The sequence below is a fragment of the Euwallacea similis genome, chromosome 28, assembly GCF_039881205.1.
Source record: "Euwallacea similis isolate ESF13 chromosome 28, ESF131.1, whole genome shotgun sequence".
Lineage (NCBI taxonomy): Eukaryota > Metazoa > Arthropoda > Insecta > Coleoptera > Curculionidae > Euwallacea > Euwallacea similis.
Window position 1 is genome coordinate 667,995 of NC_089636.1, and position 27,792 is coordinate 695,786.

The 27,792-nt window shown below is 38.3% G+C and overlaps 1 protein-coding gene across 4 annotated transcripts; it reads right to left on the reverse strand.

The window, feature by feature from the left end:
* Window positions 1-31: 31 nt before the first annotated feature.
* On the reverse strand, window positions 32-27,734 carry ec (echinus). 4 transcript variants are annotated; one of them, XM_066403255.1, is made up of 7 exons: window positions 27,458-27,734; window positions 25,143-25,325; window positions 13,749-13,841; window positions 6,117-6,240; window positions 5,879-6,054; window positions 4,766-4,897; window positions 32-4,709 (listed from the first exon to the last, which is right to left on the reverse strand). In XM_066403255.1, the coding sequence occupies exons 2-7, from the start codon at window positions 25,293-25,295 to the stop codon at window positions 495-497; spliced, it is 4,893 nt and encodes a 1,630-aa protein (XP_066259352.1). In that variant the 5' UTR covers window positions 25,296-25,325; window positions 27,458-27,734; the 3' UTR covers window positions 32-494. The 4 variants fall into 4 exon arrangements, with proteins under 4 accessions (XP_066259352.1, XP_066259355.1, XP_066259354.1 ...); XM_066403258.1 differs by lacking the exons at window positions 25,143-25,325; window positions 27,458-27,734 and adding exons at window positions 15,377-15,487; window positions 15,553-15,587; XM_066403257.1 differs by lacking the exons at window positions 25,143-25,325; window positions 27,458-27,734 and adding an exon at window positions 15,377-15,538.
* Between the last annotated feature and the right edge of the window lie 58 nt (window positions 27,735-27,792).

Consider the following 27,792-nt stretch of genomic DNA (forward strand, 5'->3'; position numbering starts at 1 on the left):
TGTTCTACCACGACAGAGGAGGTGAGGCTAGTTACCTATTTAGGCTATTTTCAGGGTCACCCAGTAACTGAAAAACAAAGCGACTCATGAGAATTTTGAAAAGGGATTTTTCAGTTTCTCATGAAAATCGGTGTCCTGAAAACGGCAATTGTTTAACTGAGATATTCGATGACAACGATAAAGCCTGAACATTCGATCTGTACAAACTTATTCTATGATATATGAGATCTCTCATTTTGTTTGTAACTCTTATGAGTATGCCCCAGGAAATATTTGTACCTGCACAACAAATTCCTTCAAATTCTTCTTATAAAATTTATAAAACCAACAAAATAAAACTTCTGGGCCTTTTCTACCAAACCTAAAATAAAATATCACATTTTCAAAATAACCAAAACAATTTGCACTTGTACTTCTTTGTATCACCCTCCATTTCCCTCACTGGGACCTCATTATTCTATTTCATCCCAATTTGAGAAATGCCTCCCTCAAGGTCAACTCATGGGCTTAAACCTCGACATGTAAAATTCGCAGTCCTTGCAATACACATTAAGAGCCACGACGTTCTTCTTCCTGCACAAGTTGCATTTTGTCTTGTCTGTCGGTATACTATTGTTGGCATTGTTCACCACAATAGGGGTAATAACTGCCTTAGGGATGGGTGATTCACACCCTTTGGTTCCTGGCTGGAAACTCACGCTCTTCTTGGGAAAGTTCTTCGGGGAAGGCACTTGCTGATAAGGACTGATTTTATTAGGTTGTGGAGGGTAAATCGGTTCGTCTCCATGTGGAGGTGGCACCCTTTGGTAGATCTCCGGGCTCATTTGATACGCCATTTGCCTCTGGTATTCCTGATGATTGAAATTTTGATGTTCAGGCACTCGTTGAAAAGGAGATTGGTTCCCATTTCTGTATCCCTCAGGGTAGTAGTTGCTGCAAGAACTTACGGATGGCACTGGAGAGGGTGTAAGGGTAGTTGTGAGGTAACCTGGAGAGGACGCTGAGAGTCTCATATTGGGCTGGTTGTAGCTAGGTGATGGTGGGGGGTATCCATAATTATTGTGAGGAGGATTTTGCGGGCTTGAGTGTCCATAGTGACTGGTAGAGTTGTACGGCACAGGTTGATATGGGGATTGTCTTGGAGGAATGTTGTGGGAGGTAGAAACGTTCGGACTGTACTTTTGAGGCTGCTGATACTTGTATTGAGCATCTTCGTAACTAAACTGTTGCTCAGTAGGTCCTCTCGAGTAGTATGGCTGTTGCGCTTTTTGATAGGTGTAATACTGTTCGTCTGCTCTGACTCCATAATTTTGGGGATGCGCCAAATACTGCTGCTGAGGAAGTGGAGAAGAAGGATAATTTGTTGCCATGTACGGAGTGTGTGGTATTGGCCTTGGAGGCTCAGGATTCAGCAAATGCTCAATGGAATTTCTCCTAACGTACAGAGGTTGCTCTACATCATTCGAACGTAGTTGAGGTGCGTCTGGGGCAGGTTTGAGCTCTGCAGGAGGTGGCTGTTGAGCCATATTTTGCCTCAAAGCCATCAATTCCTGCTTCACAGTATTAGCCTCAGGATTGTTAACTGCAGAACGAAGCACTCTTTCAAGTATAGGATTGGGGATATAAGTCTCCTCCTCTTGCTCATCTGCTGTGGCCACCAAGATAACTTGATCGCAAAAAGACACGCTCTTTTTCTTTTGAGGACGCGTCTTCTCTTCAACTTTCTCAGAATGATTTGCAAAAACCTTATTTACAGCCGAAGTGATCATTTCAACTTCACGGATTTCTTCGGCGATCTGCTCTGGGGCGATCGTGGAAATTTCAGTTTTAGCTTTATTTAAGCCCATAGTAGGGCGGCTATTTTCAAATTTGGAGGCCAAATCCTTCACAGATTTAACTGCTACAGAATCACCGGGTAAATAACGTTGAGTATTCACTTCATCCACTCCGATGTCTCTACTGGCTTCGCCTTTTTTGCCCTTTAGTGCAGCTTGTTTGGCTTGCAATTCTTTAAGCCAGGTATCTCCACTAGAACGAATGTTGTTTGATTGTTGTTTCAGTTCAGGTACTTGAGTCAGAATTTGCTTTCTCTTGTCTTGTAATTGGGCTAACAAGCTGTTGCGCTCAGACTCCATTTTGGGTAAATATTCATCCAACGCGGATAAATCTAGGGGAGGAGGTGGAGGAGGAAATTCTTCACTCGCTTGTCTTGAGTGGATAGCTGAGCCTGCTGGACTGGGGTACGGAGGCAAGTCTAACATTGGCATTAGACGTGAAGGGAAACAATCCACTTCATCCACTGCTTCCTCGGTGTTACTAGTGCTCACCTCTTGATGGACTTGTGCTTGGGTAACCACAGTATGGGAGGATGGCTTGTCAAAGGAATCATCATCGTAGGAACTATTACAGTTTCCGTAGTATGGCAGGGACATTGAGGATTGCTCTTCGTTGGGTTGGTTAAAGGCTGACAGGTTGTGGTAAATATTGACATCTCCATAGATGTTGTACTGCTCGCTGCCCGAGGCTTCCGACACATTGGACTTAGATCGACTAAGTTGGGAAGTCGTTCTTAGAGGAGGTGGTGGAGGTACTTTAGCTGCGGTGAGAATTTTGCCAGCGCTTCCATGGAAACTTTTCCTCATCAATTTGCTCCTTTCAAGTTTAGGATTAGCTGAGCTTCCAGCAAATTCCAAATGACCTTCTGAGAGGTAGCCTGTCATCCCTTGACTTGTATCTGGGGAACAGAGCTGTGAATCATCGATGCATTGCGGAGACTGCCTATGGTCCTCAACATTGGAATCCGTTAAATCCGGCATGCTTCTGTTTTTGCGCCTTATTAAACCTCCCATCAGCAGTTTTCTCCTGATCTTGTGCTGTTTCTTATTCTTTCCTTCCTTATCCTTTTTGTCCTCTTTTTCTTCCTTGTCTTTATGCTTCCCTTTCTTTGCGATTTCTTTTGCCACGCAAATTTCCGGAGCAACCGAAAAGTCGTTTCTTGATATTTTATTGCGGTCTTCACTCCTAGACCTCTTTTCTTTAACTTTCAAATCTTTATCTTTGTTTTTCGATCTCGAGAAGATAGATCGTGATTCCCGTTCAGGCGGTTTTGCATAGAGCATATATTCTGCATCATCATCGATACTAATAGCGTTGAGTTTCGCCTTTAGTGCATCCTTCTTCTTAGGCAAAGTTGCATAAATCTCGATACTTTTAATGGGCTTAGCTTTCTCTTTTTCCTGTTGCACTAGCAACTCTCTGCTGCTCTGCCTGGAATGGTGTCCTTTCTCTCGGGAGTTCTGCCGAGAATGCCTCCCGCTTCCACTGCTGCCCTCCCGGGTATGCCGTATCTCCAGGGGACCTTCCTTGTTCTGTGGTTGGTTCTGCTGGGTCATCCGACGATGCAAACTCCTCGCCCTCATAATACAGGTATTGTGCTTCATCCTGGCCAAAGTTAGAGTTTGGGGGTTGTTGTAAGGGGCGTTCATGGCAGCTCTAGCCTTCGTAGCTGCTGCATTGCATAAAGCCAGGGCCAAAACCAAGTCATGGGCATCTTCCAATTGACGGGATTTGATCAGCAGTTCATCCGCTTCAGTGCAAAGCACGTCACAGCTTTGAGAACTTTGCTGGCCTAGCGCCGAGTGCATGTTAGTGTAGTCTTCAGGGATCTGTGCCAGATGGCCGCTCTTCATCATATGTTGCAGAGTCGTCATGTTGTTGGAGCTATCGTTGGATGAGAGCGAGTAAGAATCGTAGCCAGCGTCGTATGGGACTTTCGTGGGGCTTCCAGGTGGCATTTTTCCTACCAAGTATAAATAAGGGTTCTCCATGGTTGTTGATGAAGCCGATGAGGCACTGTTCCTGTCCCCGCTCCAATTCCCACTATCTCTTCTTCTGGGGACGTTCATATGATCGGGAATACTTGCGCCTGACTCCACTCCTGAAGATGAGCCATTGCTCAATGTTCTGTGAATGTTAACTTGAGGTTTGGCGTTATCCAGAGACTTTCTTTTGGCGTTATATGCATCATGCGGCATGAACTTGAAGTGGCCATCAATCTGGTCTCCAGAAACCTCTCTTAATCCATTAATATTTTTTTGAATAACTGATAAGTTCTGGTAGTCATTGTATGGCTTAGGGAGAGGAGGTTTTTGGTTGAGAGGGGAGTTCTCTGGGTTCGGAGTAATGGCTCTTCGAGTGTTTCCTCCGATATTCGGTTTTTCAGGGCTAGGCGTCACCGAGCGCCTTAGCAATTGCTGCCCGCTTTTGGTCTGGAAAGGCGTATTCAATTTCGGGGCATATTCCAAATTGACTGGAGTCCCATTGGGAGTAGCATAGAGCAACAAAAGCGGCTGGAACTTCCCTTTTTTGCATTTATCGACTACTTGCTCCCATCGAGGACCCACGTCTCGGACAGTGGCATCATCCAAGAAAATCCACTCCATTAATTTGGTGTGGAAGAAGAACGTGGAATAGTGCTTTCCATAATAAGTGACCATGCCCACCAAGTTATGCGTGGTGGTTTCCGCCCATCTTGAGTCAGTTACAGTATTAAAAACATGACTCAGGTTTAATGTAGTGTCGATGCAAGAAAACACTTCCATAATGTGTTCTATATTGGGCTTCTCTGAGTTCCAGACAAGGCCAATGGAGACGATTTCCGGCCGGTTCATCAGGATGCGACGCATTTGGGTTACTGAGCCGCATGAGGCCTGGAATTTTTTTAATTAGTGAGTATAATGAATGGTAAGTTTTAATGCATGCATACTGGGCATGGACGTGTGTCTCCCATATTGCTCGCCTTTTGTAGAAGTCGTCCAAAGGAGTCTGGGCGCCCTGTTTGATCTATAGCTAAGTGAAGCTGATGCACCAGGGAGGAGGTGGAGACATACTGAACCATCTGAAATAAAATGTTTACTGTTTTAGTAATGACTGTTTGTGGCGTAAGCCGTCGTAACACAAACACTACCCGGCTAACACATGTGAAATAATAATTAGCCTCTCCTTGGATATTACCATAAACATACATTCTTCGGCGAATGCTTATTGATTGCAGAACGCGCTTTAAATAGTAATATGTAATAATATTCCAGGGCCCAATTCAACTTTTTCTGTTCCTTTCTAGTTTTACCTCATGTTTTTGTAAATTTGTTTTTTTTTAATACAAAAATTAATATGGGAGGTTGCTCCCTGCTGGAGAGCTTTTTGCCCCTAAAGACACAAAATAGTTGATCATTTTTCCTTCGATTACGAATTTCATAATTCACCCCATTGTGACATCAGTCCGTCCAGGTTTGCAAGAGGTCACAACACTCTAAGCAACGAGGAGCGATGCGACAAGTTTCGTATTTGGACGCGTGCGACAAAAAGTCATTATTCATCCAATTAAAAATATTAATGAATTTAGTTTTTTAGACCCAGTTGTGAAAGGTGGATGCACCTGAAAAACGCCGGCAGCTTCATATCACTTAAAGGCATTTGCACCAACGATCTTGACTCAGGTTAACCTATAATTTACCTTAATGATATGTGTTGTAATTTCCGCGTTGCTCTTACAGGGCGAGGATTAATTTCACTGATATTTACAGTTAGTTCAGGTTAGTTCAAGTTTTTATTCTTTATCTAACATGGAACTTGATTCAAAATACCCTGTATATTTTAGAAACTATCAACTTTTGGATGAGGCATGTTTGACCAATGGTTTCCATCTGTTATTCCTATTGTTAATCAATCACCCCATATATAGGGTGTTCCATAATGAGAGAAAGACACTTTCCGGCCTTATTTTCTTCGAGCTGTTTCATTAGTTAATTAATTTCATTATTTAGTTTAAAACGTATACGAATGAAAATAGAAGATCTATATGAATTAAAGTTGTCACCTGTGTAAAGCTCATGGGTTCGGTGGTGGCTCCGCAATTTCTGCAAATGGACTGCTCCACTAAGGTCATGGCAAACTTTTGATGGGATATACAGTGTGGTGCCGAGCAGGCGTCTTCCGGCTCCCTGTGAGCGATATGCTCGTGGATGCGGAGCAGCATATTTTCGAAACATTCCGCTGTAACAATAAAAAAAATCAATTATTTGATTTCTTTTCAGGACTTCAAAATGTGTTTCTACCTGCATCATCCATAAACCCAATCTGGAAACGTTGCTGGTCCAAGAAGGAGTCTGCTAAAGCCTTCCGCAAAGAGTCTGGAGGGAGCGCTTTGGCCCGACTGTGTTGAAGCTCGGAGAAAAGCTCCTGCAAAGAAAATTTGCATGGAGGAAATATTTAACTGAAGGAATAGGTCTGAAATGAGTGATCGGATTTTCAACGAAATGTTACCAAAGAGGCAGATGGGGCGTATGGCATCGAAGATAAATTCGGGGAAAGCATCTCAAGAATGTCCGTGGATTACTCATCGGCCTAAACCCATTGAGAAGGAATGCATCACAGGTAATTCCGCATCACCTTGATTTTATCGCTGACCATTTTGTTGAATACGGCCGTTTAAAGGCGATAACTTACACAATAATTTAACGAGAAAAAAGTAAGCAAATATTGAAACTGTCGGTATCTGCAATTCTTACAAAACGCCAACAGAAAATAAACAACACCGTCAATTTGCTGATGTGATGCAAATTTATCGCAATAAGAGAACAAAAGTTGATTGAAACTGACAATCACGTATCCCGTTAGATGCAGGATGTGTTGAGATAATTATTAGCTCATACGTGAGTTCTCATATTACTCTTAAAGACTAGAAAAAATTACTGCAAATAATAGAGAATATTGCTACCTTGCACCGTTAACTACTGACACTAGAACTAATGTGGAATCTGTACAATTTATTGCTGATGATTTAATTAAACTGTAACGCAAAGAAACGGATAAGTGCATTGAGTGCTGAGGCATCAATTGCAATCAGTTTTGAGCGTTTCCTGTGGTGACAAATGTGTCAATACATGAAAAATTCAATTTAAATTCTAAGCGCAAAACATGCATTCATGCTGCCAAAAGTGAGTGCAAAATAGGAATTTTACGGAGAATTTTATTTGTTCGCTTTGAGAGCGGACATGAATTTTGCCATTGATGTCCTGCTTCTCTAGCCTTAGCAATGCAACAGTACATTAAGGGCGCAAAAGAGCAATGAATGGAACGTTGCTAGCGCTAGAAGAATTTGGGTGCATTGCTAGGAAACAGAAATGGATTTGCCACGAAACAGGTCAATTCATTCAATTGCATGTTATTCTGAAATACGTAAGTTATCCATCTTTTTCGGGGGAAGAAACTGCTTGTAACTTCAAATGTCTCGATGCATCTAAGAGCTTTTATTAGGATTACTGCGTGGAAAAATCAATTTAAAAATTAAGGGCAAAATACGCTTTTATGCTTCCAAAAGCGAGGGCAACTCAGAGATTTTACGAAGAATTTTGCTAGCTACTAATGTAATGTTGCTAGCGTTAAGTGTATTTTGTTGCATTGCTGGGAATTTGTCATAAACTAATCTAATTCTTCTTCGGCGGAAGAAAACGTTCGTGGCCGCAAATGTCTCGACAGCAGTGCATGTAAGAGTTTTTATCAGAATTACTGCATGGAAAAATTGATTTTAAAATATAAGCGCAAAATATGTTTTTATGCTTTCAAAAGCGAGCACAAAATAGGGATTTTACGAAGAATTTTGCTCATTCCCTTTATGTGCAGATATGAATTTTGCCTCTGAATATCTGAATAATTACTTAAATTAACCAAAACCTCCCTTTCTAACTCAATATTTACTTATTTGATCGATTGTGAAAAAATCATGTGTGTAATATGAGCATTGTTGTTGCCGCGCAGAAAATACTATTTTCCCGCACTGGGACAGAAAGCTCTTTGCAACAAATTAAATTAGCTTACAGTGACCACGCAGATTTCTTTCTGTAAGTATTAAAATTTAAAGGTGGCAAAAAAAATTAAATTGATAAATTTCTGTCTGCGCATCTCTTGGACACGGTAAATTGAAGGTGTCTTCACAACTCCGTGAAGCACATCACAACGCGACTCTGTGAAGTAGCAACAATCCAAAATGATGATGTGCGATCCTATAACCGAGAAAAAATGTGTTAGATTTATGGAATTTACATGTACAGATAGTACTGCTTTTAGAATTATCTTCATTATCAAGGCATTGAACACACAATGAACAGACTCGTTAAACACTTCATAGAACCATGTTTGGTGCTGTTATCTAACTGAAACAATATTGATAAAAGTAATCAAAACCGGAATGTACACAGATAATCCACGGTTAAATAGACCTTTGCAAGAAGTGTTAAATGTGCTTTTCTAAAGATAAATACTATAATAGGTAAGGAAACACAGTTGTTTGCCCAGAGGGCATTATTTTGGAAATTGGTAGAAACAGCTGGAAATAAGCTGTGGCGCGTGCATTCGGCATATGGCTTTTTTATTACACTTATGTGCGAAATTTGCATTGTAGATAAGTAGCAGAATGTGAAGGCTATAACACTCCCGACTCTTGAGATATGTGTTTATGATATTGCATAATCGTTTAAAGAGCTAACTAGCAGATTGCTTCAATGCCAAGCTCCTCATTAGAACCATAAAACTGTACTCATTACTGACTATTATTAAAATTAATGAAATACCTTTATCTTTGTTCGAGTTTCTGCGCCCAGAGCACTAGAGAGTACCGTATCCTTAATCTCATCTAGCGAACCTTCACCATTTTTTTCTTTCACGCCACCGGCTCTACTACCACCATCACCAACACAGTGTTCTAGCTTGGTTTGGACCTGGGGAGGCTTTCGGTACCGAAACTTATTTATCATATTGCACAAGTCCGAAACAAAGAAGCGGGAAATCAAAAAACGAGCGCCGTTTCATAACAGGCGGGTTAACAACACATTCCATCCGCTACGCCACGAAGACTGAGCTGGCAAGAAGAAAGAAGATAAAGAACCTGTAGAAACAGAGAAAGACAACTGAGTATAGCGTAGATTGTAGTAGGTGAGTGGTGAGCAAAAAGATTGTAGGTAAACCCGCTTGGTTGTATCGGCATCAAGGTATACAGGTAGTTTGAATAATAGGCTCCTTAAAGGACCATTGCGGCGTTGCCGATTTAAGATTTGGAGACAAAGGAAATAGCCAATTCTTCATTAATTTGTGCAAAATTAAAAAATTTGCTGTTTTAAAATTTGAAAGATTTCGATCATTTCTGGAGGTACTTGGAAAAAACTGATATTTTGGGAAAAACTTTTTATTTTTTCCTCAGATTATTTAACGAAGTAATTCAAAATGATTCGACATTTTATTAGTCCAACTTCTTCTTTTCTAGAATGCAGCTATGTCATATTTGTAATCTGTCATTTCGGCTTTCGGTAACCATCATCAACTTTGTTTTTTTATGGGTGCTGTCCTGGATTTTACATTTTTGAATTCAGCCTTTTTTTTCTTGTTACGATAATGTATCACATATTAAGATTTGGTGTTCCAGCTTAGTAAAAATATAAAACATCCTCATAAATAATAATCTAATAGGGATAGGTCTGATGTACGTGTCAGCTAAGATATATCTAATTTCTAGCATCTAATAAATTTCTAGTATCTCTTGTGATTCTTCAGGTGAAATCGTCGGGTTGTATAAAAAGAAAAGTTTCGATGATGAAGTGTCAATCATTTTCAATCTCCCAAATAAAGTGAGAAAAAATTTTTAAGTTTTTCAAACATTTTTGTTCCTTTTTCGAATACCTCGGGCAGTCATCAAAATTTTGAAATTTTAAAACTGCATATTGCTGAACTCCAAATTTGTTCTTATTTTTATAGGTATCGAGATCTCCATGGTCGCCTTGTTTCGCCAATTTTTATCCCTTTTTCGTGGACTATGATCCACAGTTTGGCAACATAGCGTAGTCCGTAAATTGGCTTAACCTGTGCAAACAATGAGAAGCAGGTAACTTCCCTTTGTCGTATATTTCTTGCTTTACGAACACCTTTTGGTGAAACTTACCTTAGGTATTGTCACCAAAAGCAAATTTACATAATATATACGCCTTGTAATTTGTTCTTTAGTGGCCCTGCCTATATATTGTAGTGTCTCGATATGACCTTCAGCCTATCTTAAATACATATGTATATGCCCTTCAGCCGTACCTTTTTTATTTTCCCCAAATTCATCCTCATTGACATGCAAATCATTAAGTAACTGCTCAGCAAAATAGCTCAGTAAAATTAACATGTAATGCTTCACCCACTTTATTGACAATTTTATTTTGATCAGCCCATTGAATGAGAAAGCATGCATATGCAATAAAAACCACTCATTTTGACGATTATGTGGGATGCATCCTTATTCATTTTGGCGATTATGCGCGCATATGGATTCATTCAGTGAACATTGACCTTGTTCTAGTTTTTGGCGGGGGCGTAGTTTTGATTTTTTAAAAATTATTTGGTTTTCACGTGGCCGGTAATTATATAAGTGCGGAAACCTTCTGTAGGGTTTATGGAGATTCGATCTCAAAGTGATCAAAGGGACGATTTTGTGCGGCAGAAGGCAACAAAGCCCGCAGTAATTATCCAGATTATATTCCAGAAGAGAAATTAAAATTGTAAAAATTCGAGTCAGCACTCTGCGCTACTGGACTGGGGAAAATTACCATTGACAAAGAATTGAAAGTGTGTGCGGCCCATTTCCCAACTAAAATGTTGAAATCTATTTTTGATTTGAGTAATCAGTTTCCATATTAAAATTCAGCTTTTCAGTGGATCTTCTGATATGTCAACCCTTTTATACGCGACCCTGTATTTTGATATTTGAATTACTTCTGGTTAATGATGTTTTGGGGTGTTCGACAATTTTTGCTCTAGTTTTCAGCCGCATTGACTGCAAAACGAGCAAAATTGATAAAAATGTTTCCGTTATTTCATCCGACCTCGACTGTATGATATTCCAAAATGACACCGTGAACAGCTACCTGTTTTGAAACGAGAAAATCTCGATCAGGGGGGATTCACGAAGAGGTTGCGACAATGCGTTTTTACAAACCTTCACAAATCGCTTGGAATTAACAGAAAGGGTCCGGTTGCATTGTTCACAATACTTAAGGGGCGTCGAAAAAATGGTCTTTTAGTGACGAGACGGTAATGAAAAAACCGCAAAGGTAGAGGCGTCAGATTTAATTTAATGTATGCGTAAAGTTCCAAGAAAACTTCAGGATTTAAGTAAATTGTTGCAGCGAAACAATGACAAAGTTTCAGTTAAACAAGTCGAGTGGCACGGTCCTCTGTAATTAAAAAAAAAGTATTGGACGGTCGCGTTAACCATTTTTTATTGAAGAGAATCGCCTGAACCTTTTCGCATTGGTGTGAATGGCGTCAACTATTTTGGTATTGACGTGGATCACGTCAATCCTTGACCATGGATGCAGATCCCATAAACCCTTTTGCATTGACGTGGATCGCGCCAACCCTTTTGTAATGATGCGAATCGCGTCAACCATTTCGGATTAACGTGAATTGTGTCAGCATGATGTCATTGTTAGTTATTTAGTTTTATCTTTATTTAGCTGACATGTAAAAGAAAAGTAGGGCACATCTACGGATTTATCTTAAAATTATCTTAAAAATTTAAACTTCATTCACTAATTGCTGTTTCTGTTGATTGTAGCTTTGAGCGTAGGTTAAGCTATAAGATGCTTTAAATTTAAAGAGTTTAGCTGTGAGCATAATTAATTAGCCTTTTCGAAAAAGTGTAGGATTTCAGTTACCAAATCGAAACAGGCGCCAATTTAGTGTCGGCTATCCTATCCTACACCAATGCCAAAATCCATTTAGGTTAAATTATGAAAGCGGTTTTTGGGTAACCGCATAATGCGCACCAGACTAATTAGGATAAATGATCGCAAAAAAAGGAAATTAAAAGTACTACCTCAAACAACTATTACACATTTTTGTAGAGGTATAATGAACAAAATCACATTTAAAAGTGCTTAATTTATCATCGACATTAACATAACAACATAGTAAATTTCTATTCGTATTTAGTGGTTATTAACATTTCAGTTAGGTACGAGACCTTTAAAAGAATGGAACTAATGAGTATCGCTCGCGACGTGCATTGTTTGCGTTCAGTAAATATTTGGTCGACACTAATTTCGAACCGCTGTTGTCAAATTTAGCATACACTTTGGTACCAGGGATCAATTTTATGACTAGTCGCAGGTTAGAAGAGATATCTCAAAAATTTGATTAAAGGAGAATTTAAAAAACAACATTTTGAAAATTTTAATGCTCTGTAACATCTGTAGACATGTTTTAAAGGCGGTGATAGATGGAATGAGGGGGAAAGTTTTTAAATTATAAATGTTCGAAAAGTGAGTAGCGCACGATGTACCGCAAAAAAGTGGGATTAATAAACTGAGCCCGTTTTATCACAGCTATCGCGAAATTTTTCCAAATTGGCCCCCGAAACTGCCTGAGACCTCATGTTAATGCGAACTGTAATATTTACTTCTAGGGGTGAAATACGCTTTTTGTTAGACAATTAAATAAATCAAAGTTTAAACTAAAAATATAGGTATTTTTGGGAAACCCGACAACACCGTCATCATCTCTTAAACCTAACGAACCCAAGAACTACAGGAAAGAAGGAGACCAACGGCACAACCAATCTTGAGTAACACTCTCGACCAATACCAAACGAGGTCAACCGGCCGTGTTGCGCCTGGGGCGAAGAAAAAGAACTCCCTGGTGATCTCACCTTCGAGTTCGGAGAACCAGCGACGAGGGCGCCACGTGCCATGGTACCTATTGTATGATATGGACCCCACGTAAGAGCCATTTTTTTTAACTGGGTTTGATATTTGGCAATTTTGTGTCGATTGTTCGGGTTCAGGCGTTGCTGCTATTGTCTAAATCAAAGACAAAGAAATCAGTTTTTGGTCTGACTGACAGTAGATGCTTAACGGATCTTTGCTGATCATAACTAGGTAGACAATGCCTTGAAGCCACGAGAGGTTTGTTTGTTTTCCTGTAAAAACCTTTTATGCCACTTCCATTGAAATCTAAGTATGCTTTTCAATGATTTAGCAAACAAAACTTTAGGCAGACGTTGGATTACCAGATGAGGGAAATTAAATGGAACCGTCTTGCATATCCTCGCTGCAGTGGAAAGTTTGCAGTAGAGCCGGTAAGAGAATTAGAAAAAAAAACATCAATTATTAAGAGTTCTGTCCGGTAGTTTTTTCAATTCTGTATGAGCCTAGAGCGATTAACATATTGAAATTTCCGATTAGTTCCTCAGGAAACACGTTAGCTCAACAGCTCATTATTTTGAACTCAAACGTTTAATTTGCTAATTGCGATTGTGGAAAGAGTTCTGAATTTCCTCTCTATTTATCCTCAATTTTGACTATCATTAGATATATATTACTCAATTATTCACCTCTTATTTGCAACAACAAATTAAAACTAACGACAACTGATAACATCTAGTTAATTCAAGGCGAGCGTCACTCTTAAGCATTGCTTACTTATTTCAGCGGTTTACACCGACATTCCACTATGCGAACCAAGTATAAATTATACATCGATGTAATGCAAAAGCAAGAATGTTAATAATTTGTTATTTATTTACTACAGGGTATTAAACATTACGTCACGTTAATATATATACAGTTAATTGGATTTGGAGCCTGAGGTGCTTTGATCTTTTTACCTGTACCTCGATTTCTGACCCGGTAAGATGAACTTGTAGAAGAACTTACCTTTAGGGCACAAAAAATGCAGGATTCAGCCAAACACGCATGCCCGGTGAGATCGCGAAAACTTCGTCTGAAGGCGTCTAGGTGCCATAAGACCTGGAACAACATTGATGCATGGAGTTAGTTTGATCTTCAGAAATGTCACGGCATATGAAAAGTTTATGAAAATCGCCTTTTTATTTTAATTTGTAACAAAAATGCAAAATCTATCAAATTACTGCCAGTAAAACACTGTCAAATATGCCATTTAACAGTGGTTGCTCAGTCGGTAACGGAAATTTGACAGATAATGTGATCATATCGTATAATGTGATAACCAAGGAAATTATTGTCAAATTAGATTTGCCCTTATCACTCCGATTATTTTAGTAATTTGATTTTCTGAGATGTATTAGTACTAGGGAAATCATCATCATCATCATCATCAAGTGCCCCCATCAGTCCAGAGGCATGATGTTGATTATTGTACTGGACCCAGAGCACACCATACCTACCGCATCACTTCTTTTACGTCGGTCGGGCAGAGGTCATCCCTATCTGACTGAACAATGATTTCATTGGGCTGATATGAAGGTGAGTCAGTCATTAATGTGTAAATATATTATTCACAAAAAACCGCACGATATTTTTGCTAATTGGTGAATACTAAACACCATGTGCCAGAGTGCGAATCTTAGGTACCTATAGCCGAAAAGAAACAGTGGCACCTGCCCTAACACCTGACATCTGTGCAACCCCAAGAACCTGTCTAACTCATGCAGAAATTATTTCCGACAAATTTTTGATGTGCCGTTTTTTAGTTTAATAGAGTGATGTGCATCGTTTATTGATCGTGGATATCTCATCTGGAGTCATGGAGTCTTGGAAAGGCATTTTTAGGGACGTTCATTTTACATCGTCTTCAAAAATCGCAAAAAACTGGTATTAATTCGAGATTTTTTGTTCGTTATAAGGTTATAGAATGCATAGAAACGATTATTTTGGTACTCGAGGGTTCTCTTCGTGCACTTACACGAGAAAGAACAAGATCTGGAACTATCCAATGATAATATGGCTCTAAGAAGGAAATGTTCTAGTTCAATTGACGAAATGCTCTACTTATTTACGTTGTTTACATGGTACGATTATTGAAATAAAGTACCTAAATCCTCAGTACATCAGAAAATAAACTTGTTGAATGCAGCATGCATGATGACCAAAATCCACGCATAGAACTTTTATGGCTCAAAAACTTTCAAATTAGTAAAAACAAGGGTCTCTTGATATCTTTAATATTGCCACATTTTAAAACTTTCAAAAATGACCCCTTTTGTCTTTGCAAAGCTTGAATGGCGAAGTTCCTAGATCTGAATGACCTCAAATGTGACAAATTTGGACATTTTAAAGTTACACCAATTCTTCAAAATTGACGCAATGAGTGTCCGGAGCCTTAAATTCCGTGCAAGGGAATTTCAGAATTTTTAACAATTCCTGAAATTCAAGCCAACCCTTTAAAGTACTATTTAAAGCTAAACCCAATAAATATCCAGTTAAGCTCTTTAAAAGCTTTGCTAAGACATAATCATGTGGCGCCACCTATCTCTAATAAGCGCGATTCTAGTACCCAGCACCACAAAGCCGCAAGAACTTACATTGGAAATTTGGAACAAAGCCCTGGGTCTGTGAATCCTGCTTTTGGTCATATCGAACTAACACCACCGACGCGAAATCACTCAAAATCGACGCATTTTCCCTTGGGAAAACTGCAAAATACGGTGGTACCAGCGCACCAACAACGTATGGTTTACCTATTATAGCCTTATTTTACCTGAAGATCGCCAACTCTCGGTCTCTACAACACAGGTGTGCGTGGCTTTGGAGGGGGCCTGGGGGGACCCAGGCGGCCATTTTGGTTGTTGAACGGGGAAGCGAGGTGGAACGACGAAGGTACCACTCTTCGAAGAAGAACCCGAGTGGTTTGTGCAGTTTTGTTATGTTTGGGCTCGTGTTGTTTACAAGGCACACATCGTACGTTGTTATGACGCTATTTATGGGACAGTCTGTTGGTAATTAATCATATGATTATTTGGTTACTACAGAACCGACGATTTTCTTCAATGAATATTAATCGTTTTGTGTGAATTTATGCACATTCCAAAATGAACTCTCATGTGCAAAGCCTCAGAAACATTCTCCTGAGCAAAATTAAAGTAAAAGCATCAGTTGCTGATATTCGGTTTTGATCGCCTCGAACCAATTTCCTATGAACTCTCTGAAGCTGACTTTTGGAGCTCAGAGTAGAAATTTCGTAGGTACGTTCAAAAGCTGCCCTGAACTTACTTTAAGAGTATTTTGTTGAAGATTTTTCTGCACCTAAAGTTGGAGGTGTGCTACATCAGGATTTAGAAGATTAAAAACATTGATTCGAGGAGCAAAATATTGAAAAAGATTAAAACATTCGATGGAATACACGAAACATTGAATAAATGAGGTTTAAAATTCAGTGTTTACATTTTATACATACATTTAATTTTTTAAATATTTTTAAAATATTTTTTTCTTTTTATTTTTTGCAATTTTCTCAAATCCTATAGGAACGTTTAAGAAGAAGAGACTGTGAGACTAATGACTTAATGGCCAGTTACAAGGTTCCTAAGAGAATTTACGTCCATTTTTTTTACTTGCTACAAATGTTTCAAATTGTTGATAATTACTTCTTGTTATAATATACCCACATCAACCTACCAGTTACACGGTAATAGAACTACAGCTATGATTTTGTTAATTTTCAGTTTGCTTCACTTCAAGTTGTCTTCTATTTAGGAAAGCATGTGAAGCATAATTATTGCTTTGTTTTAAACGGTATTTCGTGGTAATTTTATGTCTTTAAGGTAGTTGTATTTTATCTTTTTCGTGCTAATTTAAAACGCATTGTAGACACTCTTCAGTAGAGAGATTTAGAAGACTGGCTGGCACTACTAGCCTGAACTGATCTGGATTGCAATAATTGTAAACGAACATCTCAACATTACTTAAGTGATCATATTTATTTTTATTTTAATTTTAGTTTCTTTAGGCGGGAAAAGGCCTCGCAAAGATACTACGATTCTACGTCTTAGCACGAGACACGCGCCAAGAAGAACCAGTTTTACCACTTTGGGTTACTCTTTCGCCTTTGCCTAGTTGCTCGATGAAGAACCACTTCTGGGATTAAGTGCCTTTAGGTAGTAGAACCGGTAAGAAAAAAAAATGATGCCTCTAAATGACGCTAAACTTGAAATCTCAGCTCGGGCACGTAAAAAACCACCAATAACTGTAAATTTGTTTTATTGTTAAGTTGTCAATGATGAGGTCAATATGTACATAATTATAATCGGCAGTGGCAGATATCTTAATAATTATTTATAAAATTTTTCAATTTTTGGAAATTTTGATGCCTAGGGAGTAAAAAATATGACTCACTTTTTTTTGCCACCTGTCTATTTTTGCCGAAGGGCACTGTTTGATCCGTTGATCTCCGAACTCAAGAAAGCGATTGAGCGAAAAATTAAATAACAATATAAAACATCTGTAAAATGTTAATTTTATTGTCTGAACAGTAAAAGCATTCCTTTACAACCTAGGCATTAAAAGTGACATTTTACAACCTGTTTTGAGTCATTAACAGGCCACTTTTTTGTCAGTCGTAGGAGAAATAACTGGCTAAAACACAAATTTGCTGCCATACTTAATAATATCGCTGGTGCAATTAATTGACTATTTTCGCCTGACGAGGCAACTAGCTACTGCATTTATTTATTTATTTATATACTAAATTAGCACATGGAGGCAAAAAATATCAGGTTCTAAGTGAGTCTTCAGGAGCGGCCGTAGCTTCCACTCTTGTTGAAATAGTGCCATCACTTAACAACTTCTTTTGTCTGCTCATTACATCGATTCCTGATCTCTTTAAGATGCGCTTTATTGGCAGGTGTTTTAGAACCGGTTAGAAGGCCTATCTTCTCAATTTATATGCTTTAAACAATCGGAAGTTTTATCGTTAGTACTGATCACGGCAGAAATAAAGCAAAATTCCACGTTCGTTTGATGGCATTCCACTAACAAGGAATGAAAAATGAATTTCAGGTAATTGTTACTGAAGAGAGAAAGCGCGTAGTTGTTTGTTAATTGGCTTAACAGCTCCCATTTGAGCGAGAAAAAAGAACACACATGATACAGCTTTTTGCCATTAACAGCAACCAACTGAAAAGCATTTTTTATTCTTTCATAGATATTTAGCCACAATAGAAACACAGCAAGTTTAGTTAACACAATTTTGCAAATTTCCTGAAAATGGGTATGTGAGTGAACCATTCAACACCACTTAGATGAATATTTAAATGACCACAAACGGGGATGCACAAAGAAGTGTCAAATAACTCACCCTTGAAGTACTTCGTTAGAAAGTGCGTTCCAAAAAAATTCGTGTAGACATTACAAACGCATGCAATTATCAATCAGGTTAATTGAAGGTGGAAACCAAAAACCTGTCAGCACCTCCATGTGATGCCTCCTCCCGAGTTCAGGTAACCAACCCCAAGGGAGGGAAGGGGAGGTATCAGACGCACAAGGCCGATGGATGAGGGTAAACCGGAGCCTGCCAGGTCGGTTGAAACTTTATGAACCTATTACATCGGAAACCATCCCCAAGTGAGACAGGATAAAACTGGAAAATACCAGAGGAATTAGAACGGCCATAGAAGAGAGTATGAAGGTAAAAAAAATTATGGGAACAAACACCCAAGAACGGTCCTACACATAAAACGTATGAAAGCGACGACGAAAATGAAGAGGTACTGGAGGTGGTGATTCAGAAAGCGGGGGGTTTAAAAGGAAAAAACTACATGCCAGATTATCTCAGGAAAAACGCAAATGACACACCTGTAAAAACAATTTCCATTGTCGAAGAAAAAAGTAAAAAACTTTTCTCCGATTCACACATCAGGATTGGTAATGTCGCTGCAAAAGACTGCAAGGGACCAGACTGGTCTCAGTGTTTTCCTTTAAGTGCCGAAAGAAAGGGTCTTGAAAAGGTAACTGGAAGAAGTGTTGCGGCGCTGCTACGTAACTTGAAAGGACGCAAATCCAACATCGGGAGGCATAAAGCCGTCAAGAAGACTCTATCAATTACACGAAGAGCGAAAAGAAGCACATTGGCTTGGCAAGATCGAAATGATTAAAAAAGACAATCGGGGATGGAAAACATGGAAGACACTGTGGAATTACCAGTGAGCGTTTAAGTCAATTGGACCTGGATGAATAGGAAGGTAGAGACTGACAACGGAACAGCAGAACGCAGAACTTGGGCAGAAATGGAAATTTACTTGTAATTTTTCCGTTCAAATCTTAACTTGCGGCTCGGTCATCATTTCTAGGTTGCCCCCCACATGGTTGACATGTCTTACTGGTTTGCGGCCGTTTGCGCAAACGCAACTTATCGTTATCAATCATTATGATACGTCACAGTCATCTTCGGCAAAAATGGCAAAATATCTAATATGTCCAGACAATGCACCAAATTTCAATTTTTCTGAAAAAGACTCGAATTTTAAGTAGAAGAATTCCTGCTAATGGATTTGGGATATTTAGTCATGGCGTGAGTGGACCACTTAACGCACTTAAGATAAATATTAAAGTGACCGTAAATGGGAAAATGAAACAAACTTACTGTTGGAGCACCTCATTGAAAAGTGCGTTCCAGAATTAGTTCGCCAAGGCATCACGAACGCAAGGTTAGTTCAGGTTAACACAACTAACGTTGGTGATCATGTAATGGCACTTTTCACAAAAACCTGAGAAATGAAGTCAATGAATCAACCAAGTGCCCCTGGTACCACAGCCAATCAAGCTCAAACAGCCCCCAATACGGATCAACATCTTAATTTACGTGTTTGAATTGAATACGTAATACAGTCCATTATGACTGTAACGTTACCTTTATCTACTGGAAGGATTTTAATATTATTTTCTTTAAGCAAATTGAGCGCATTTCACAACATCTGTATAAAACTTAATTTATTATTAACGCCACTGACCTGAATTCGAGCTACTGTACTTTTCAAGCCCAATTCGGAGGTTGCAGCCGACTACAGTTTCAGCGCGGGCCAGAGATCTTCAGTACGGCGTGAGCGCGCAAACGAACTTTCAATTGTTTTCAACCATCACGGCCGCCTTCGGCAAAAGCGCCGAAATAATCCAACGAGCAGAGACCATATACAAAGTGTTCTTTTTGAGGAAATGAGACAATAAGATAATCTTTAAAGTCACTTAATGCCAATTTGTCCGAGTTGGAATGAGCTCCCCTTCTAGCTCAATATAGACATCCACTTAATATACATTCACACGCTCGATGTAGCTGTATGTAAGGCGTACATATGTAATTATTAACAATGTAATTGTGAAATAGCGGCTGATTTTCATTCATAAATGTTTGCAATAATAATAATTAGTAGGAAGTGGACAATAATGTCTTGAAGTATAAACGAATGTGTGATAAGTACACGAACACGTATGCACGTACTACAACACCTATTATGTATGATAAAGAAAATGAGTGCCTTATCACCTTTAAGAGGAAGTACAAACAAAGGACTTTTAATGCTCGGCGTTTGGCACACAGAGAGCAGATATGAAGACTTCATTTAGCCCATTGAAATCACAAACTACAATGAATAGAGAAGGAAAATATTAACATGGGAATAATAACATAATAACTACATGGGAAACGGGTACTTTAACAGCCGCAATATGAAAATTCATGCATATTAAATTACCTAAACCTCGATATTTCTGGTATTGGCTGAAATCAATATCCGTCGGATATTATGAGAATGTGCCTGGTTCCCATTGAAGAGGAGAATTCGTATTCGATACCTTGTTCCTCAATATTTTTTGAGATTAAAGCGACTAAATGGTCTCATCCTCTATTGAGAAAAACATTAAGAAAACCAGTTCGACATTCTATAGGAAGCAGGGATTATTATTAGGCGATCGCTAAGTAATGATAGCACGCGAACGGAATGATGATCTAGATAATCGGTGTAAATATTACATAATTCCTTTTCCTTAAAAAAACGCTTAATGGTCAATAATTCGACGCTTATCTAGGTACGACATGTAAGCCAGGAATGTGATGTAAGTGATTAGGAGCGTCTTTTTCTTGTAATCAGCCTCACGGGTTATTATGGAGTCTACGACCTTGTCTATGAGTAGTTTTTTTTTTGGTATATAATGGATGTTCAGCATTACACTAGAAATTTCTGGTTTACAAGGAAATCACTTCTTTTTACATACATTTCCTCAGGACTATTTAAAAAATTGCAGAAATACAAAAATTATGGAAAATTTAGCATGAAAACAGTACGATTTTACTGTCATATTGTGAGGAATTATAGTTATTTTAATACCCGAGTGTAATTTTGGAGAATATTTCCCGAGAAAATTAAGCAAATACATTACTTTGCCATACATCGTTTTTGACACACTGAAGTACAAAATAATTTATTTAGGTCAGTTTATCAATTCTATGCAGATAAAAAGTATTTTTTCTGCTGTAAGGAATTTCATTATCTCTAGTGTCGAAATGAGATCTCATAGAGCGGCCAGCAGATTCGCCAGATTTGACCCCTCCAGTGATTTTTTTCTTTGGAGTAGTATTTAGGACAAATTTATTTTATAACTTTTCTTTGTATTTTGTTTCTAAGTACGTACTCATACATATCTTTATATTCATATATTTTTTTTATTTGCGTCTTCAGTGTGTTACTTATGTGAAAGACGTAGTGCTGAAGCAAGTTTTTTTGACTGAGGGAGTAGTCGCAACTATTTATGGAATGTATGAGGAAGCGTACTTAACGCTATGTCGAGGTGCAGAAAAATATGAGAATAAAAAAGCAAAAAATCATGCCCAATTAGTGTATATCTACTTACAGCAACTCTTCGGTCTTTTGAAGGATACCCTGTTCATTTTTATTAATTTTATTATATTTTTATTTAGTTTATTCTATTTTCTTTTGCACGAATACTTGATGATTATATAGGAAACTGTCAGAGTTTTTTTAGTAGTGCCACTTTTTTCTTTAATCAAATTTTCATCGTACTTTGTTTAATTTTTGTTAAATTAATCTTACTAATACTTTTGCTACAGAATCCAGAACATTTTGTGAAGTATTCCGAGACTTAAGGAAATTAGGAATATGCTTAAGTGCCTCTGGTGTGGCTGCAATTGGCTCCTCGATCACTGGATCATCTTGATCTTGAGCTTCCTCCAACTCATCAACATGAATTGAAGAAAAAGCAGTAGCGTCAATGACATTATCATCTAGGTATTTGACAGTTACAACATTATCATCAGCCTGCTTTTAAATCTCTCCAGCCAGCTTCTACTAAATTTAGCTGCTTCATCTTTTAGCAACTTCTTTCCAAGCTCTTCAACCTTCGATTGCAATATGGCACACACTTTTAAACCTTCGCTGCGCGATCCATTCCATTTAAGTCCCTGATCAACTGTTGAGTTCGTTGGTTTTTAAATATTTTTGTCTTATGGGTAACCGGAAGTTCGGAATAAGTGCGTTCGTTTAAAGAGAACGTTACTGCATGTATGATGAAACCTGTTTATGGTAAATGCCTAATGGAGAATGTGTCAGCGAGTGTGGGACACTATATACCCAGTGTAGAAATTGCCATTCGAGGTTTGCTGGATAGGAGACCAGAAATCGAGCAATCTGTGTCACAAAAAGGGAGGGAGATGCATGTGAGAAATTTTATCATCTCGCCCTATCTAGATCTTGCCACAGTCATGGTTTAAACCGGTTTTTCTCTTGTTCAGCAAATTTAATTCTAATTGTGTTCTAATCTGGGATGATACAAAACGCAGTTCCTTCGCTGAGTACCATTTCGAAAAATTCTACATAAACGTGGTTCCTTCGTTGTGTACCACTTCGAGGGCCTCCCAAGTTGTAGTAACAAGATATTATTACGCGCACATAATATGCGCGTGTGCCTGAGTGGGGCTACCTAATAACAACCGAAGAGCCATCCTGAACGGAAAAGATGAAAATTGTTTTCTTTATCCGACTTCTAATGACCGTAATTGCCCTTCGAGAATGCGGATAAGTGCTATCACCTCAGCTTTTGAGAAAAAAGGACGTGTTCCATTACGACTATTATGCGTACTAGAATAATAATTGCTGGATGCCGCTAGAGAGGAGAAAATTGGTAAATGTTATGCTGAATTTAGTTTTTGTTTAGATTTCTTAGCGCTTGGTCGCTCCAACTGGCATCTAGAGATCGTATTTTCGCCCTTTTAGGAGTCATACGTCGAACTCTAGCGCAAAACTGGTAATTATCGGCACTGTAGGTATTGTATTTTACTACACTCATTAATAGTCTAGCCTGAATAATTTAATGACTGAGAAAACAAGAGGTTTCCCACGGACGCTTTAAATCACACACCAGCACAATTTCATTGAATAATCTCTTTAATTAAATCAATTTGCAGTGGGAACTTATCAAGCTCTTTTTTTCTATGCCAGATAGAGGATTCGATATCACACACTTGTTAGATTTTTAACTCGAAAATTATGCACTGGCACACGAGACTAAAAATAAAAAATGCAAAGGGGAATTTTCTTTGAAAAACCATTAAATCCGGAGACGTGCAGCGAAACAGTGTGTGGAAATTGGGTTCGAAGTGTTTCAGAATGTCTTTGCTAAGGGAAGTTCGCAATGGTACTAATCCAGCAAGTTCCATCAAACTGACCCTTTGACTAGATAATTAAAATAATTTTCGATTAATTTGCCTTATCAATAAACTTAATGACATGAGTCACGGTTTCCGTTTTCCCAAGATGTGTGTAATGTCTTCTGTGTACCGAAAATAAAAACAGCATTTCCTCTCATTGTTCACTTTTGACCTGTGGGAAGTCAGCGGTTTACATTCTATAAGAAAATATTAGAATCGCCATTCTTTAAAGCCACGTTCGCAAGTGAATTCAAATTATTAACCCACAGATAAATGGCGTTCTTTCCCAGATAATCCGATTTCTTTGACCATCGAAGTCTGGGAGTTGAATTACCCAAATTCGGCCATTTTGTATAATCAGTAAAAGTGGCAACACTGCGCGTAGCTTTTGTTGTTTCTTAAAGTGACCGTCAGATTTTGACAAAAGCAACGGCATTGAAAAAGGTCAACATTTAACAATAATTAAGGACCACAAAATGTACAGAAAACTTACTGATGCAGCTATGAAAAACATTTTCAAAATGGTATTAGTTACGGTTACACATAAAATAATGATGATCTTTTTCTTTTAAATGATATGCCCTGTATATTTTCGCATTTTTTAATTTTTCTCGAATTTTTAAAAACATTTCATGATACATAATGTGTGCAGCATTTAATTTGACAGAAGTCGAAAATTTTGATAGGTAGTTTACTTCCAATCGAATTGGAAGTGCCGCCATCTTGAAAATATTTTAATTGTGCCGCTCTACTAGACACTACTATAGTTTCTACGCAATCGATCGATGTCTTACCGCATGATGTGAGTGAAACACCCTGTATGTATAAGTAGTTGCATTTGGGTGTCTTGTAGAGATTGTAGTGAACAGCGTAACAATACTGACATAAGTACAAACCTACATATACATTCTGAACAAATTAGTCTTAAAATATGCTCTGCGCCTCTGGCTAAGCAATTTCCAATAACCATGAACATTTTTATCGAAAAATACTCGAATTTATTATACAAAACAAACAAAATTTTAATTTCATATGCTGCACGTCACCACCGAATTTTACTGTAGCAAGCACACATTCGCTTCTCAGAGTTTATGTTTCGGGGCTGTATTAAATTTATTACTTCAACTTGTGGCCACTGTACAGGGTGGCACAACAGTCTCTTGGCGGAGGATATAGGAAAAAGAATATAGAAAAAAAATTTAGAGCCCTAGTGGTTTTTAGGTGCTATAACCAAAAAGTGTCTTTGATTATACAGGGCGTCTTAAAACCACATAAAACTTAGTTATCTTAAATATTGTTGAAACACCTATGACACACTGTTATTTCGAGGTCACGTCAATGCCATGTCAATTCTGTCATGTAAATGTAATTTCACTTTAACCTTACTTTTTGTACTTCGTATAGCAAAATCGAATGCGATCGCGTGGTTTAGAAACACTCTGTATAATTGGAGCTGTTTTCTGGCATAATAAACTGTTGCCTTAAGCCATTTTCCTCTTAAACTTGTTTCTTGGCCATAAAAGTTTTTCCTCTATCCTCCTCCCACGCACTTCTTGGGCCACCCTGTATCTAGCACTTAAAACTCGAATAGAAGAAGTTAAGCCTGAACTTAAGACGGTGAAGGTTAATAAACTTACTTGAATTGAGCTGTTCAGGAAGCAGTTATTCTGCCCTGGATGATTTGTAAGTCCTTTGGCCGTAACATAGGCCTGAGTCTCTCTCAGGGGCGTGGCAATGGACATCATGGTTGAAGGAGTTCGCATCACGTCAGTTTTAAATTCGACGGTCATGTTTGGAAGTTCATGATTCACAAATCATATCTGAAAGTTGGAAATGAAAACAAACTAATAATATCATAAAACATGGGTCATTCGTCTTATCTATACAAGTAGCAAAAACTTTAACTGGTAGCAGTTTCAAGAAGTTGATAAATAACAGTTATCCATATCATGTTCGAAATAAGGTAAACTGAGGCACATCGGGTTCACCAATTTAAAACGTGAGCTTGAATTTTATATGCTACTCGGCGACGTAATGAAGAGGGTCTAGAAGTGAAACAGGTGCGCGCAGGTGTTCCTTTTTACCTTAAAGTCTCGTTTAAAGCCGACCATGCACTTGAAAATAAATGCAATTCCGTGCTGCCGGAACGGGCAAGAAAAGTTAGAAAAACGAATTGGTAATGAAGAGATAATGAAGAAGAGATAAGGTGAGAAAAACAGTAAAAACCTACATGGAGCTACCTATGAAGAGTTAATAGTGGTAACCCACACAAGCCGCAGCAAGAAGATATTAAAACAAACTTCTGCATGTAAAATCGTTTGTAAACATTGAGGATAGTCACGACATCATTAGTGATTCCGATTCCCACACGTCACTTTAGACCGCCTAATAACTGTGTAAAGCAACAAAATATCAATTAGTGAATCATCTAATGACTTGAGATTTGGGAAAAAGGAGGAAATCCTGTGTTTATGGTTTAATGAACCTAAGAAATTATTAATTGAGACCATTTAAAGCTTTAATTAATTTTCATGCAATAAATGCTCATAAATAATCTTCGATGAGGTCCTACCAATTATTGTCTGTACAGAGTACTTGATTGACCAATGAAGAATCACACTAATTTGTTATACTTATAAACAAACTATATAATTTTTATTTTTGTTAATTAAAAAAAATAGCTCTTTCAGTTTTTGAGACATTAAGCTGAAATTTTGTGCGCCTACACTTCTCTTTGGCATCAACCCGACTACGACTCACAACCTGAACTATGACTACAATTCAGATTGTATTATCATAAAATCAAAAGTACGGCACTTTTTCTAAGGGCACAACCTCTTTTACTTCCCGAACTCTTTCGTCGTATATTATTGACCTGTTTCTTTTTGAAGCTTGAAGTCGTTGCCTAATTTAGAAAGTTTTCCACATTTATATATTATTTCTGTACCTTTCATCGTTCTGCAGTTTAAAATATGCATGTACGTGATCAACCTGTAGCTGAGGAAAATCGACCCTGGAAGGCACCGAAATATACGGGTTCCAGACTTATGTTTCGGTAACCAGAGCAGAGGGCATGATATCTATGGGCTAACTTGACTTTTTTTTAAATTTATGTAGTTCTAAGAAGCTTTGAATTGTTTTTTAAGACGTGAAATTAGACATTGAGATATTTTTAAGCGGGAGGATTTGTTGCAGACCTGGGGGGTGGCCCTCCGATTATACTGAAGAGGGGTAAGGAGCGCAAATTATGATTTTTAATGAGACATCTTACGTATTTTAGATATTTTGAATCCAATAGCTTTAAGGAAATCCTCAAAGAAAGCGAATAATATTCTTCATTACTTTTTTATTTTTTTTATGATTTATTTTATTCATTGCGGTTAAGCGATGAAACACCGAAGAAAAGGAGTGACGCTACTGAAGTACGCTGCGAAGTCTTTTGGGTTGTGCTTTTTAATTTTTTGAAATTAAAAAAACGGCCGAGTTCCACACAAGTCAAATTTCAAAATTGTCCAGTACAGAGAAAACCATAGGAATCACGAAAAATCTGTTTATTGTCCTTTCTTCTATCATTATTAACGTGAGCGAGATACCCGGCGAAGACAAAGAAAATGGGACACTCTGTACAGATATGATATTGATAGATATGCATACAAATTGGCTTAAAGTACAACTTCCTATGTATACCAAAACTTTTCAACGAGGAAATTTCCTTTCCTGGAAAATGGAAGAGCAGGGGGCATGATGCAGAGACTATTTACTGCTTAAGGTTCTCACCTCAAACCTTCAAACAAAACTTTAACTACAACTTCATATTTGTTTTAGTAATAAAGACATGTTTCTAAAAAACGATCAAATATAAAATTAGAAAAAATAAAATCTCTTCACAAACGATTTAATTCCCCGATAAGTGATCATTGATCATTGAATTGTGCTACACCTAGAAGCTTACCTTTGGAGTTTTTATGCCCCTCCCTTAGGGCCTCGCGAGTATCACCTACAAAACATAAACACCCGTGTCTTTCTGAACCATTGTCTCTTCACAAAGCCCTGAAGACTTTACCATAAACCCGGTGACACTGAAAATCACCCGGAAACCGGACAAAAAACGATGCCCGCCAAAAGCACAACCACTTTTAGCTCCGAGAAAACAGACGAAAGCTCTACCTACCTACGAGGTAGTACCGTGCGTATACTGGCAAAGCGCGATTGCCAGTGCCGGGTTACCAGTACGAACGACTAAACGCTACACGGTCTATTGGAGAAATACGTCCATAGGTGAAAAGA

Excerpts from the sequence above, each read along its gene's own strand:
- ec (XM_066403255.1), bottom strand. The coding sequence starts at position 25,295 with ATGACCGTCGAATTTAAAACTGACGTGATGCGAACTCCTTCAACCATG. Across the intron at positions 13,842-25,142 it reads TCCTGAACAGCTCAATTCAA|GTCTTATGGCACCTAGACGC; the intron begins GTAAGTTTATTA and ends ATGTTGTTCCAG. Across the intron at positions 6,055-6,116 it reads TGGGTTTATGGATGATGCAG|CGGAATGTTTCGAAAATATG; the intron begins GTAGAAACACAT and ends TTATTGTTACAG.